The sequence below is a fragment of the Myiozetetes cayanensis genome, unplaced genomic scaffold (genome assembly GCF_022539395.1).
Source record: "Myiozetetes cayanensis isolate MyiCay16 unplaced genomic scaffold, myiCay2020 scf9, whole genome shotgun sequence".
Lineage (NCBI taxonomy): Eukaryota > Metazoa > Chordata > Aves > Passeriformes > Tyrannidae > Myiozetetes > Myiozetetes cayanensis.
In genome coordinates, this window is record NW_026088185.1 from 12,451,483 (window position 1) to 12,467,171 (window position 15,689).

Here is a 15,689-nt window from a genome sequence, read left to right on the forward strand (position 1 = left end):
TCCAAAATGCTCTGTTTCTCTGTGGTACAGGGTAGCGAGGTTCTCCCATTATTGCATGAACCCACTGCCCTTCCCTGAGGGAAGACCAGTGGTATGTTGGAGTGTCCCATGGGGCTTTTCACATCAGTGATTACAACAGAGCAGTAGTTTGGGGTTTAATGAATGCAGCCTTCTGTAAGCACACTGTCCCCAAGCTGGCCATGGAGTGCCCCAAAAGCAGGCTGCATGCTGCAGGCACCTTTGAGGTTAAACACCTTCGGTGTTCAGGCACAGACTGCACAGTTTTGGAGCTTTGTGAAACACTAAGAAAGGTTGAGGATAGCAGCACAGCACTCCATGGCTTACCCTGAGGAATGCCATCCCAGATGTCCAGCCAGTCGTACTTGCAGTCTCCTTCCCCTGCCTGCAGTGGGTCGTGCTCGAGGTCAAAAAGCACGAAGTGGAGGAGGATTTCTGTCTTTGGCTTGGCTATGATGGTGAAGACACAGTCTAGGTTGTGTGGATACTTGTCAGGGAAACCTGGAGACTCAATAGTGCCGTTGGAGGCAGTGAAGTTTCTGGAGCAGTCCTCAGAGCCTGTAGCAGCAGGAAAAAACCCAGAGACTCAGCAACGATGCAGCTTAATGCCAACAACTTGACACTGTGGAAACCCCATTTTGAGCTTAGCAGGGCTGTGTATTCACTTCTGGAAATGTCCTGTAAAGAACTATGTGAATTCCTTCAAGAAGTGAGAGGGTGATTTTCAAAGCTTTCCACAGGTGGAGAGCATGGTTCTAAATCCCTCAGACAGCTTTGCAAGCGTAACCTGTGCACCACTGCTGATCCTCCCTGACAATTACCTCAAAACCAAAGGACTGAAAGAGTGAGCCAATCCAAAGCCATGGCTGCAGTTTGGCAGGTCAGCATCCTGCCACATCCCCCACACTGGTGGTGGTGGAAAGGAAGGCCACACTGAGCTGGCCTGGCTTCCCCAGCTGGCCCTCTCCACTGTAACCTGGTCCCCAAACACTGACCTGCCAGCAGACCTGTGTGTGCTGCTCCAGAGCCTGTGGAGATGCCAGCCAGCACACAGGGAGCTGACACGTGTAGTCCTCACTGACACAGCTGCCATCTGCAGCCATGCAAGTAAAGCGTCACAGCAGTTCCAGGTCTGATGGAGGAGCCTCTGTTCAGGGAGTGGGATGTCTGGGATGGGGCAGAAAGGAGTAACAAGATGTATTCTTTCTGGAAAAGCTACCCCCAGGGGCCAGTCTCCTGCAAACATCACTCTTCAGGCACCCACATTTGTGCCTCAGTTTCCTCTTGAGGAAAATCAAAGACAAATATTTACCCAGTGAAAGGGCCTGGGGAAGGGTGCCAATGTCTCCACTGTTAGCTGTAAACCCTCAGGAAGTGCACAGTTAGCCTGCAGCCCCCTGAGACCCACGCAAGGGACATGGGCCAGCTCCAGCATACATCCCCAAAACGTGGCTACAGCAACAGAGGGGTAACAGGGCCATGGCAGAGGGGTCTCTACTGAGAACAGTAACAGAGACTTCTTTTTCACAGAACGAGCCATCCGCACCAGAAATGCAAGTTATTTCTATCCTTAAGGAAGACCTTTGCGTGGTGAGGAGGGCAGACAATGTTGCCTCTTATTTGTTGCTGACCTCAACACTGGCCTCAACTGCAGCCAGGCCTGCTCCGTGCCCCCTCTCACAGAGCCAAGGTGCCTCGGGGTGGCTGGGGAAAGGGGAATTTGTGTGGTATTCATACCACGGTGACTTTGAAACCCTTTAGCTGTGGACAATAGACAACAGAAATCTGCAGCCTGGAGCTATCAGAGGAGAAGGGGGATGTAAGAGAGGCTGCTGGCCACTGCTGCAACCCGGCACTAGCATTCACAAAGGTTTCTGCTTCACTTTTACTGGGACACTCTCCTTCTCTTCTACAAACCCTTCTGCTCCAGCTCTTCCAGGCAGCACAAGCCTTCCTAGGACTAATGGGAGACTTGTTATTCAATTCAGCATTAACCTACAGGAGTCAGGCCAGCAGCCCGCAGTAATAGCAGGATCTCACACTGCATTATGCAGTGCCTGGCTGGAGAGCTACTCAGGAGAGGCTCTTAATTGACTATCTAATGAAGCAGCCAGCTTTTCTGGTGTGAACCTGTGGGGTAAAATGCAGAGTCAAAAAATAAGGCCAAACACAAATCACAGCATAATGCCATGAACAGGGATAAGGGTGCACTTCGTTCCAAACAACTTAAAAGACAAACAGATAAATAGGGAAAATAACACAAGCTCCGAGCTAGGGAGAAAATCAAAGACTAAATCCAGAGTCAGGAACTGTCCTCTAGAGACAGGAAAAAGACGTAACTATGTCACCGCATTAGACAACAGTTTCCTCATGTGGGGCTCTTATCGCATTTGGCATCTTTGTCTACATTTTGGCCGATAGCAGCAAACACAAAGATCAGCTTTTTATAAGGAAGCTGCAGATAATCAACGGGATTCATGCTGGCTTCGGCAGCAGGGCCAGCCTGAGAGACTTTGATGCCCAGAGCTGGAGAGCTCAGGCCAGCCCTGCCAAACTGACTCACAAAGGGAGCAGCAGGGAGGCTGGACCAGCCAGGGCAGGCAGAGTTCTTTTGTCAGCCCACAGACCGCTGACTGATACCCATCAGGGGACTGAAGACTGGTATGTGGTTGTTTGTATGCAGATTGCTCCTCTCTCACACTGTGATAAAGGAAATGTAGCACAAGGTGTGGAAATAGATGCTCGATTGAAAAGACTTGGCTTTTTAGGTCACCTTTAAGAAAGAAGGAATCTGCAGGCACTGCTGCCTTTACTGATGTGGACAATGACAATCTGATGACCTTTAAAGCCGGTGACACCCTTGCTGGTTTCCCTGACAGCTCAGACAGAAACTTGGCCCGTGCCTGCCTGCCTGCCAACAAAAGGCAAGGTTTGTTTGTAGTGTGGTAGCCTCACAGCCATCACTGCCCTCTCTGGGAGCCCTGGCAGGGACAGGGGCTGTGCAGATGTGAGATGGGATCAATCACAGGCTCATCCACACTCCTCTGCCCAAATCTTCCTTGTCAGGCTGGATTTCATGGGGTGCAGCTGGAAGAAAGCATGGCTGTTTCTGGAGAGGATGACTGTCTGCAGGGGGACCAGGGAGAGGAGGCAGCAAAAGGAGTCCAAATACCACTTCAGACCTGAGGGCAGTGCTGCAGGAACCTACATCAATGGACACAGACTGAGCTCCAGCCTGCATCCAACACTTGCTCTCTTTCAGATCAGCCCTTGCTTCCACTCCTTCCTACCAGCAACAACATCTCCTTTCCCCAAGAATTTGGTGCCTTGCTGGCTCCCACCTAGACAGACAGAGTTCCTGTCTGCCATTCCTTCCCAGAGCATGGCCTGTCCACCTCAGCCAGCTGCACCACCCCACTCAGGTCAGTGGGTGCCCCGTGCCCCAGCTCAGGTCAGGCACAACGCAGCACAGTGTGCTGGGCTCATCACGGGTGTGTACACAGAATGAGAAGCAAGGGGGGCTGAGATGGGTCAGGAGTCTTCCCACCTGTACACAGGCATTCTTTGCCATCCTCTGTGCTGGCAACTGGCTTTAGCAAACCCCAATAGCCAGCTGAACCACTAAATGCTTTCAGGACTAACCTGCATCCTAACCATCAACTAACAGCAGTGGTGAACTGGCTGAACAACAGCTCAGTGGCCAGTTATGCGGTCCGGGCAATCACCAGCAATAGCACTTTCCTCATCCACCTGAACCTTCATACACCTCCTGTCCTCATCATTTCACACTGAATTTAGGGAGTCTCATTCTCTTGCAGCAAAGTCTCCACATTCACATCTACCTGTGGCCAGGCTGTGGGCTGTCTGAACACCTCTGCCTGCTGCACAGATGGGACAGGGCGCCCCAGGCCCCTGGTGCCTGTGCTCCCCATCTTTTCTTTAAAGAGGCTGGATAAGTAACCCTGTTGTGCTCCTTTCTGGTTCTTCACAGGGTGTAGACATTTTTTTTCATGCTGGCTGCAATGACATGAAAGCCGCATGTGTGATTTCTTCCAACACACCACCAAAGGAATGTGGGCACAGGGCAGGCGCCCACGTATCCATGCAAAACACACTCCTGTTCCCTTGGCACGCAGGCACACGGCTCTCGTGTGCACATAGAGAGGGTTTTATTTTCTCAAGCCTCCTTCTTCCCAGACACAAAAATTCTGGCAAATATTTAGACAGAAACACTATTAAAATGCCTTTGAGCAGCTTTTCCTTTCCTCAATAATAGTTTGGTATTAAACAGAATTATGAATAGTTCCTCTTATATCAGCCTGTAAAGGCACTGCCTCAGAGCTTGACAGCATTGCTGACAGCAATCATTTAAAAACCAGAGCTCCCCAGTTACAAACCCCACTTCCAGGGAGAGAAAACACAGTCATTGATCAACCCTGAATTGCAACTCCACAGGAGGGGGAGCTCCATGCCCTTCTAAAGAGGGACAATCCCCCTAGCACTAACAAGCTCCACACCTCAGGGAGAAAAGATACATGTTTCTAGTCCTCAAATACAAAAGAGCATTTTAGGAAGAACTCTGCTTTTACTGCCACACTGTGATCCAAAAATGCACTGTAATGTGCCACTAATATCTTTACCTTCTTGGAAATGTGATGCACAGGTTTGCTTAAATTAAAAAAAAAAAAAAAGTCCTTTATATCTGGATAACATGCTAGAAATCACATTGAAAACATGGTCAAAGACATCGTCTTGTGAACAGAATTATGACGAACAGCCCAGAAGACAGGCACTGACTAAGACACTTACCTGTCTTGTAGATCTCATAGCGCAGAGAGAAGCCGGCACCTTGCCGTGCGTAGTCTGAGGTGAACTTGATATAAAGAGAGGGGCCAGAAGAGATGATAGTAGGAGGTGCTATGTTCCCACAGTGCTTGCCCAGCAGTTCTGCTGCTTCACTGTCCCCATCTCGGATCTCTATGTAGTCATACCTGCGGAGGCAGGTGAAATGGCAGTGAAACCATCTGTCAAGGAGCCGCTTCAGGATGCCAGCAACAAACAAAAACCACTTCTTGGTATCTGCATGTTTCACGGAACATCTTCCGGACAGGTACCTGGGACTCTCTTATTCACACCACACCACAGCCCCCCAGTACATTTTATCTCTTTTATCTGGCTATGGTTAGGTCCCTTCCTCTGTTGCAATTCACATAATTTATTGCGCACACATCCACTCCAACTTTAGAGCCAGTATGCAAAATTTAGGACATAATTTACCTCCATTTCCACAAAACTCCTTTAGCATGGGAGAAGCTCAGATACAACTCTCCTGGGGCTACTCTCCTCCTCCTCTGACCTCTCTCCTGAACTGCCATTGTGCTATTTGGCACAGCTTACTTTATTCCAGTATCCATGTGAGATTTGGCCAAGCACACTCCAAGCATTAAACTGTCAATGTTCAATCCATGTGAGCAGGTAGGACACCACATTGGTCCTTTAACAAGCACGGTCAGTACACTCAGTTAGCACTTGGACAGTAATTTCTGTTAAGTGTTAACAAAGATTTTCTGTGGATGAGAAGTGCTGCGTAAGAGCTGGGTAACCGCGCTCACTCCCGCTGATTCCTGTACACCCTGTAACTGCAACCTGCCTTTGCTAAACCCTACTTGGAGATGTTCCACCTTCCCACTGGCATGGTTCCTGGATATCTGACTGGTCTAGTGGAGGGTTAGAAGAATTGCCTCCTGGTGCAGAGACAAAAGATTGTTGCAAGGTCTGGATGGAAGGTGAAACAGATTCCTTCATATTTTCTAGGCCATGACTAGGCAAGGTAGTAGTATCAGGCACCGTGTGTTGTGAAGAAACAAACAGCTTTTACGTGTACATCTTGTTCTTCAGCTGCTTTCTAACACCCACGTTCTCCTGCTCCTCTCTTCCTCTCTGGCCAGCATGCTGCTATTTACAGAAACTGCCCATCTCTCTTTGACTGTTTATTCGCTTTGTATCAACCTGTTTGAACAACATGCTACAGCTCTTCTCACAGGGCCAGGGTGGGAAAAACCATTTCCAGGCTGCCAGGAATCTGCCTTTCTTCTTTGTCACAAGATCTTCTGTTTGGGAATGGAGAGTTGAAAGGAGAAGTAGCTCGCTGGATACAGAATGATCCTCATGTGACTCATTCCTGTTCTGCAAAGCGCATATCGGCAAGCAACAACCTCAAAACACACTTACAGGGACTTAGTGTGCTCCTCCACAAAGAAAGATGGCCTGGACAGCTTTGGTTTCACTCCTTTCTGGGACTAAATCAGGCTGAGAGCCAGAAGCAAAATTCCTGCAGATAAAATCCCGCCTATGCTGGAACTGAGCACTCAACTAGCTGCAATTGCCCAACCTTTAACTTCATTACAGACTCAGTTGGCTTGGTCAAGGTGAAATTCAAGCAGTCTTGAGAAGTGGCACTCAAACAGGAAGAGCATTTGGCTTAGCTGGTGCGTGGACACACAGCGATGCAAAGGAAGACCTGCTCCCTCTGCTCTCTCCTCAGCTCTGCCTAACTCCCCATCACCTTGTGACCCCTTATTGCCCTGACACCATTCAGCAGCACCCTGCACGACCCCCCTAATGTCCATCATGTGCAGCTTGATACTACCATCTCCCCTGGGAGGAGGAACAGAGAGGCCAGTGTTAGTGCTTCTTCTAAGAAGATTTTTTTTCTCCTTGTTTGTCTATTTGTTTAAAGTAGTACTGAGCAAACAGCAGGGACATTTTGTTCTCTAAACAACCACTTGCTTTCAGCGTGCTTGCAACCCTTTCACATCCGAAGTGCACATCTGTGCCGCAGGACTACTGGCTACTCGTGAAATTGTGAATATGTGGCAAAAAATTAATTTGGCAAAAACATGAATGTTGGCAAAACACAGTTAATGGAGTTGGATTGTAAAAGCTGCCATTTGCATGGCACAGGCAGAGGTTAGCTGCATCCCAGGGAATCACATCTGCTTGTGTCCTCGTGGGGTTGTTAACTCGCCAACACAGTACATGGCTTCAACTACTTGACAGAAATGATCACAGCTTCTGCTGTAGCCAGCACACCAAACATCCTAGTGCTGTCCACATGGCTCCTCAAGACACCCAGTGCTGTAGGAGCATTGCAATTTCAGAAGCAAGTTCTGGACCAAGAAGTATTTGTTTATTGAATGGGTGAATGACTTCCAATAATACATACAATTTGGGAATATTGCAATCTGCTCATGGGCAATCTGCAAATGGAAAATTGAAAGAACGAATCTAGTAAATAAATCATCAGGAAATATTTGCCTCTCTGAGCTAAACCCTCTTTGGCTTCATTCACGCATCTAACTGAGCTTTCTCATACTGTAGCTAATCCTTAATAAATCAAATGTTAAAAACAACTAAAAACAAGCCCTCAAGAGAAGGTCAGGGAATCATTTTTGCCAAATGTAAAATGAACATAAATGCATAAGTTTTCTTTCCTAGTTAAAAAATCTTGGCCCAAGTCCTCTGCTCTTTATGAGGCAAAACTCTTTTTTCAGGCCATATAAACAGAATGTGAATTGAGGAAGTATTACCCTTGGGAGATAGCTCCTACCCAGATGAGCAGGAGCATCTACTTCCTTTCCACCACAGCAAATAAGCTTTAGGCTTTTAAAATGAACCACTGAAGACATCCAGTCCAAACTGATAAACTTCCAAACTTCAGCAAGAATGCCAGCTAATCCCCACCACAGATTCTTTTGGAATCATGTGCTTCAGACATGTAGCCCTCAATCAAACAAACTGATAAACCTTGTTCTCCTCACGCCAGTTTGCTGGACATGTTACAATCTAATTTGGCTAAACCTTTGCTCCTGTTAAGCTTAAGCATGGTTTCCAGACTTTCTGCTTCTCATGTGAAAAAGAAGAAGAAAAAAAAACTGGAAAGAAGAAAACCCAGCCCTGGGGGTGCTTTGTACTCTAACCATTTCATTTTCAGATAATTACAGACTCGGGCACAGCTGGGTGGGACACATTCATGCTGCAATGGCATCCAAACTGTCTCGTACAGTGCCCAGCAATTTGCATTGTTTCAGTCATCATGCACCAACATCCTCGTGGCCTGACCTCTCTCCGGCATTACCTCCACTGGGCAAGCTGCCACCTCCAAGCACATTTCATGGCCACTTCTCCCCACCTAGGCACTGCTCCAATGAGTCAAGCATAAACATGTGAGGGCAGGATGCAGCCTCCATAGCCCACAGGGGTAACCAGTGGATTTTTGCAGGGAAGGTGACCACAGCTGGCTGCTCCTCCAGTGGCAGGATATTCTCAGCTGCCACTTGACTGGGAAGGTCAGTGAGTTGGTTTGAAACTGCCTCAAAGAGCTTTCCACCAAGGAGCTTTGAGACAGGGAGGCAAAGCTGAAGTGCTTTTAACTGCCCAGACAATGGGGATTGAGAAAGAAAGGAAATACATTGCTTAGATGCTCTTCTTGGAGCTGTTTAACAGAATTAAACATTAAATGTACAATGCTTACAAATCGCGCTGTGTTTTTTTGCAGATTTTTAGTAGAAAGGGCTTTGCTGATGTTAAGAGAGCTTTTATTAACTAATTATAAAGCACTTCTAATGCCTGTATTACTCATGCTTGTTTGCTTGCTTTTTCCTCCAGTCAACCTCTCTGCTTCCATGTTTTTCCTTTCTATTTTCCCTAAGTCACTTTGCTGCTGACTCTGCAAATGAGGTGCAACAAAGGCAAACAAGCCCCAGTTGCAGGGATTATGAGAAGACCTTCACCTTTTCAGTCCTTTTTTTGTTGTGAAATAGCTAATCTGCTCTCTGGCCATTGAGCTGTGCTCCATGATCCCCTGGGGCCAGCACAGACCTCCCAGGCACTGCTGAGTTCCAGAAACACTACAACCCACCTGGGGAACAGCTCTGGGTGCTTCTCTTCTGAGGGACAGGACCCAGCACAAAGCGATTCTGTGATTCATACTGCTCTACACATAACCAACAAATCTGTTGCTCCTCAGCCCCAGGTCATAAGAGATGCTGAGTTCTTCCCCACTGAAAATACTTCAAAGGCTTTACAGGGACATTAGCTTAGACTGGGGAGAAATACAATCAACAAATTATTTATGTGTTCACAGTCCTGTTGTGAGCCCTCCCAATACGCAAACTTGTGCAAGCCTTGCTTCAAATTCGGCTTGAGGAAGGCTGGCTTCCCAGGCCAAGCTCTGACCTACCTGGCAGCTTTCTCAGTCTCTTCCTAGAGTGACAATTTGAAGTAGATGAGGACTTGCACTCAGCAAAGCCTGTTTTCCAAAGCTTGCCAGGGCTGGAGAGAGTTGCAAGGCTCTAACCTGAACTTCCCCAATGTTTAATTTGGAGCTATTATTTATAGGCGTTTCCATGGGGCTCATGACTGCAGTTGGCAAACAGTAGTGATGGGATTCTCACGAGACCCTGGGAGGTAGGAAGGCTGAGAGGAGCAGTGTCTGGCCCAAGGTCACACAAGAAGTTTGCAGAACAGCCAAGAATAGAAGCCAGCCTCCATTGGACAGATTATATTATATTGGAGAAGTCTGGCCTAGATAGACAGAGAGACAAATAGGTACTGACTGCATGCCAACAATCCCAAATTTGGGAATGCCCAGTGCTGACTTGAGCCTTCAAGACCCCTGACCTGCTTGAACCACAGTCACTGTATCTTGAATGCATCTGCTGAGGACAGGAAGAGAAACTGCAAATTCTAGTGAAATTCGGCAGTCGTTAATACTCTGCAGGTGGCTGGGGAAGATCTGTGCTTAGCCACAATGGCAGCTGCTAAATGCAATTGTTTCCCCTTTGAAAAAGTGGTTTGTTTCTCAGAAATTGCTGTAAAAAGCCATAAGGGGGTTTCTTAAAAATTAAATAGCAGTTGCAGTATAGAGAGAGTTAAGAAACAGTGAACCTGCATCTCTGTGCTTGCTTTGTAATCAAGGGGTGGCTAGAATTAATGTCTATTATATGCTATGCTAGCTGGCTTAGTCGATTTTTCTGTGTCACCACCCATCTTCATGCTCTTTTGTACACCACCTTCAAACCAAATCCTTATTCCATGGGTGGTTACATTGCGAAAGACAAGAAAACTTTTCTGTGGTGTTTACACCATCTCAAGAACTGCAAGACTTACCCTTCAAAGCTTAGACTGTTCCAGGAGCTATTGAGGACTTTTAAATTATATTTTTTTTCATAGCCATGATAGCAGAGGCAAGCACCACTGCTGTCTGACAAAACAAGGGCAATGAAGTTTGATCTTAGCTGCCAGTCCTTAATCAGGGTAATTAATTATAAATACAGCAGATGAATTGGATTCTCCTTTGACTTGAACTGGTTTTACACATGTGTAACTCATCATTTTAAGGGTAATCACTCCTAATTTATCCTGTGAGAAGAGAATCAGTCCTCATAGACACAGATCCTGATATATTTGTGCACAGACCTAAAAAGCCTGTATCACATTTAGCTTAAGCCAACTAAATGTCCTCTGCTCTCAGTGGAAGCAGACTTCTCACACACAGCTTGAGATGATGTTAATCATTCTTCTGCACTGACTACATAGGTACTTTAAATCACTCTCGGTGACTGGACATGGACTTTGGGTGGCTGAACATCGGAGAGATGAACTGGGTCTCAGTCTGCAGCTTTTAGGGTGGTTTTTTCCCATGCTGAGACAAAAGATGCTCACAGAGCTTGCCCTTGTTTTGCCCTGATGGAAATAACTGTCCCTGGCAACAACAGAAAGAAATCAGCTATAATTCTCTGAATCTTAAAGGATTTCTCTGGATTTCAGTGACTAAAATGACAAAAATCCAATGGCAGCAGGGGGAGAACCAGGCTGGGAGGGAGCATGGGGTGATGGCACAGGCTTAATTGCTTAGGATTTCTCAGAAGTTTGTTTTGAATTTGTTGCATCCAATTATGCCTTGTGTAACCACAGTGTTGTGGGGGGTTATAATCATTATACTGTGCTTTGGATTATTTTCTTATCTCTTAAAAAAATCTGACCAGAATTTCTGAGAAATGAAAAAAATCCAGTTATCCAGTCAAAGAGAAAAGAAAAAAAAAGAAAAAAGGAAAAATGAGAAGAAAACTAGAGAGAGGGAGAGAAAATAAGTTTATCAGATTGGAGAACTTCTTCAAAAATGCCTTGAAGACAGAAAATGAAAACTCAAATAGTCTCTATTTATACTCTTTGGGTTGTTGCTTTCATCCCCTAACAAGCACCGCTGATGGCAAGTCCTTCAGCACTTACTGCTAACTTAAGCAGAGGGGGAAAAAGGTAGCCAAAATACATCTTGCAAAGGGAGGAATAAAACATAGCTGTAAACTGCTCCTGTGGCAAGTTCTGACTCAGGAGGGAATTTCAGCTCCTAGCATGCTGCTGCCCTCCCCTGAGACAGGAGAGCAAAGGCTCCCCCACACTTTGCCGTTCATGCCCGGGCTGCCTTCTTCAAACTGTGTTGCCAGATCGTTGTGGAAAGGCGCGCTGGAGTAGAGAAGTGCTCTCATCTGGGGCATGTCTGGAAAACCTTTCGTTATATAAGAAGAAGAGATGTGCTAATGTGCACTTTGGGGTTTTCTGCAGGCTGTTGTTCAGGAGTTACACATGGCTGTTTAATTTTATTTCTGCCTCCAAAACCATCTCTATAAATTCCTCACACATCTATCTTTAGCTACAGGGGCCTTTTGTTGCAATATGTCTTTTGGTATTCTTTGGGGGGGGGGGGAATCATGGTGAAATCAGGAATAAAATATATAAAGGATGATAAGAATAAGTCCCCTTTCCATGGCATTCTGCCTTATGTTGCTGCTCTAAGGGAACTGAAGCAACTCACAACCCTTTCATACCCCAAAATGCAGGACACTTGAGAAAATGCATTTGCACTTTTCTCCTTCTGCTACAATCCATCTGTGGAAAAAATTCGACTTTGGTTTCTATGTCATTTTACTGTCACCACTCACAGGCACTTGATCACTAAGAGAAATTAAAAAACATATATAACAAACAATAACAACCACAAAAGGAGAATTTACTGCCAAGAAGCATCAGAGCAGGCAGAGAGCAGGGGCAAATGCTCACTTTGCTCTCTCTGCAGTAGGGAGAACAGGTTCCCCTCTCCTGATGGGAGCCAGTACCCAACAGCCCAGGTAATGGACGGAGATGAGCTTGGGCCATGCTAGCCCTGGTGGCTGAAGGTCTGGGGTGCTGATGAGTTTTAGGGAACTCTCACATGGTCTGCTGTGCAGCCCTGTCCCCAGAGGAGCAAGTGATATCCCATCACACCTCGATGGTGTAGTGTCAGTCAAGGCCTTAGACACAACATGCATTGAAGAACAAAAGAGATGGTAAAAACTGGGATCAGATGGGAGCTTTGTAGTTGAGCTTTCCACTGTCATTCATTTGCACTGGCTTTTTTTTCAGCACAAAACTGAAATAAACACCTCGTTAAGCACCAGTTGTATAAAGGAGGCTGTAAGAACAGAGACCTGACCAGCCCTTCCTCACTCTCCTGGCTGTCTACATCCCTCGTTAATGAGTGATGGTCACCCTGGGACTGGCCCACCACGGGGTGGCTTTCTGACCCCACATTTTCTCAGACACAGCCTGTCACAGCCCAGCTTCTGCCTTAGCTGACGCACAAGTAAGTAAAGCTCTGCCGCCAGGATTGGCCTTCAGTCTCCACCATTTGAGCATTTCCACAACCATGCCAGCTTGCAGTAAGAGCAGTTTTTGAGGCAAACAGCACACCAAATCTGCTGATCTCTCTTTGAATACTATATAGCTAGCACAGCACCTCCTAACCCTTTCTCCCCTCAAAATATGGGCACTTGCAGCTCAGTGGCCATCTAAACCGAGCAGCACCAAGGCTCTGAACACGATCAATGCCTGGATGAGGGCGAGCGCTGTGCCATGCACATGCCACACCCTGCTGTGCTTCTGCAGCACCAGCGACCTCCCACACGGTTCTCAGAGGCAGCAATACCCATTTGGGGGTGTGGGAGGAATTAGCAGCTGGCAGGGGCTGGTTGGTACCCCTGAGGTGAGCTCAACCCGCCTGGGACAGCAGGTCAGAGAGGCAGCCACACCAAGACGGAAGAGGGAGACAGAGACAAGAGAGTGGGATGCTGCATGAAGCTGGTTGGTACCTTTTATCTTTAACATCCTCTGAGAACAGGGGGATGGGACCATCCCATCCCTGTTTCTCCCACAAACAAGGGCCCTGCCACTGCTTTGTTCAGAAAGATTTTCTTTCAAGCAACCCTTTGTGTCACCCTCCCGTTCAGCCGTGGCAGTGCGTCTGCTTTGTCCTGCCAGCTCAGCCATGGAGTGTTTACAAGCCTCCCTCACCCTTCCAGGCTGTGGTTCAGCTCCATTGACACCAAAGGCAACAGACTCCTCTCTCGGCGTGTGATGAATCAATTACTTCCTCTGACACTCTATTACTATAGCCCTTACATCTCCAGATTGCAGATGAAAAGACAGGCTGAGAAGGGGGACAGGGAAGGGGAGAGGTCTCCTGAGGTCTCCTTCAATTGAGTTGTTGGACATCTGAAGAAATCCCATCTGCCATATTTAAAGACACAGAGATGTTTTGCTCCTGAACAGCAGAAAAATCAGAGGGTTTTCACAAAAGAAAACCTAAGAAATCAAATGGGTCAAAAAAACTTCAACAAGATGCACTGAACATAGATCAATGGTGAGTCAGTCCTCTCTGCTGATGGAGATCCCAGACCTTGTTCCTGCACATGATTATCAGCCAAATATCAGTATTACCAAAGAGACAGTCATTACACCTTCCCTTTTCACTGCAAGATAACAATGTAAACGAAACCTCACACCAACACTCTCAAAAGAGGAAGGAAGCTGAGCACATGCCTCAGACTCTCATGCTGCTGGTGGAGGGGGGAGGGCCGTACTCCTTGTTGGACATCCATCAACAACCCCAGCTCTGAGGGTTCCCTGGAGGTTTCTAATGCGTTGAGCACTTCCCATGCAAACACCCTGCATGCGGCACAGCCTCGGCATGCATGAGGCTGAGCACAGGGGCTCTCCCACCACCAGTGGACGAGTACTGCCTGTCTCAGGAAAGGGGAATTCCACCTCAAAAAATGAGCGGTGCACCCTTCCTCACACCGACCACAGTGTGTTCTGTAGTGCTGCAAGAAGTGACATTTGGGGCAGTCGCAGAACAAACGTGGAACAGCCACCCTGCCAGTTTTCATGTCATTTGTAACAGGATGGAGACTTCAGCATAGGATTTCTGCTCCAAGACCCCACTACTTCAGGCTCTGCTTCTAGGAATTCATTAAGAATAACATCTCCGTGCCTGACACAGTGTTACTTTAAAACAACACTATACAACTGTGTTGCGATTGCTCGGCAACACTGTACGTAGATCCCAAGAATTCCTTGGGATTCACAGGCAGGGGGAACTAAAACCAACAAAACCCCCTGTAGGTTTTTCACTCTTTCTAATGATCTACTAATCTACTCACTAAGTCAGCATAAGGAAAGCTTTCTATGGTATGTTTGAACTGATATATCAAAGACAGTTGCCTAAAACATCCTAGCTGTGATTAGTGGACCATGACTACTATTAACTTATAAGGAATTCCAGGATCACCAGACTGTGGTTTGCAACATATTATTACACTGCCATTCAATGGTAGTGTGCAGCTGCTTGAAAACGGAGAACTAGCCTCAGACTGAAAACTAACCTCACCCAATTCCTTCAGATATGCTCTATGCTGAGCTCTGGCCAAAAGCAAACAAATTTCTTCTGTTTTTCAGTCTGCTCTTTGCAGTCTGTTCTTTTTATTTTGCATTCATATGTAATTGCAGAACTCACACCCAGCCAGAAAAGGCTGGGAACGAACAGTCGTTGTCTGTGACACTCTAACCTGCCCTGTGTGATGCTGCAGCAGCCTTTGGAAGTGAGTGTGCATTGCACTATTGCTACCCAGACTGGGGTTTATGCCTGCAGATGCCCAGGTCTTCTTTATAAAGCAGGGAATTTAAAATGATTCTCCAGTGCAGGAACAATAAATCAATAGCAGAGAAGGGGAAGAACCCAAATCTCACAACTCCCAGACCTGGAGTTTGCCACTCCCCTGTTACAGCCTGACAATAGGGATGATATCCATTTAGCTAAGGCAAACAGTTTTTACATAAATCACTATAAAACTTCCCATTGTTTTTACTAAGCTTTGCATGTGGTCCTTAACAAAAAAGGGATTTTTTTTTTTTTAATTAAATATCATTCTGGCACTCTCCTTGCATTCACTAAATCTTCTAACTCCTGCATCCAGACAGCAAATCCATGATATGGAAGAGCACTGCTAATCCCACTGTGCAACACAAAAAAAAGTGACTAAGGCTCATATCCCCACAGACATTTACTTAGGCACCTGAGACCTACCAGTTGAGGATGAGCTTCTGTGAATGGTATCACTTGGCGTCACACAGTGGGCTGGAGCACTGTTGCAAAGACAGTCAAGGGCCTCAGGGTCTACTGAAAGCATGAGCACCTCAACACTGTGGTTAACAGGCCATTTCAGTGGGAGTGCTCTACTGCCATCCTATTGCATCTGTGCTTCGTGGGGTCAGCAAAGATGCAACGGGCTTAGAGC

General features: G+C 46.8%; 1 protein-coding gene across 3 annotated transcripts in view; it reads right to left on the reverse strand.

Annotated features, from left to right (window-relative positions):
• NRP2 (neuropilin 2) overlaps positions 1–15,689 on the reverse strand; it is an 89,154-nt gene that overhangs the window by 55,431 nt on the left and 18,034 nt on the right. For all 3 annotated transcript variants that reach the window (XM_050339873.1, XM_050339872.1, XM_050339874.1), the window contains 2 exons: positions 4,828–5,009; positions 346–576 (listed from right to left, as the gene is read on the reverse strand). In XM_050339873.1, coding sequence (XP_050195830.1) covers positions 346–576; positions 4,828–5,009 — 413 coding nt within the window. The remainder of the gene's footprint in view (positions 1–345; positions 577–4,827; positions 5,010–15,689) is intronic.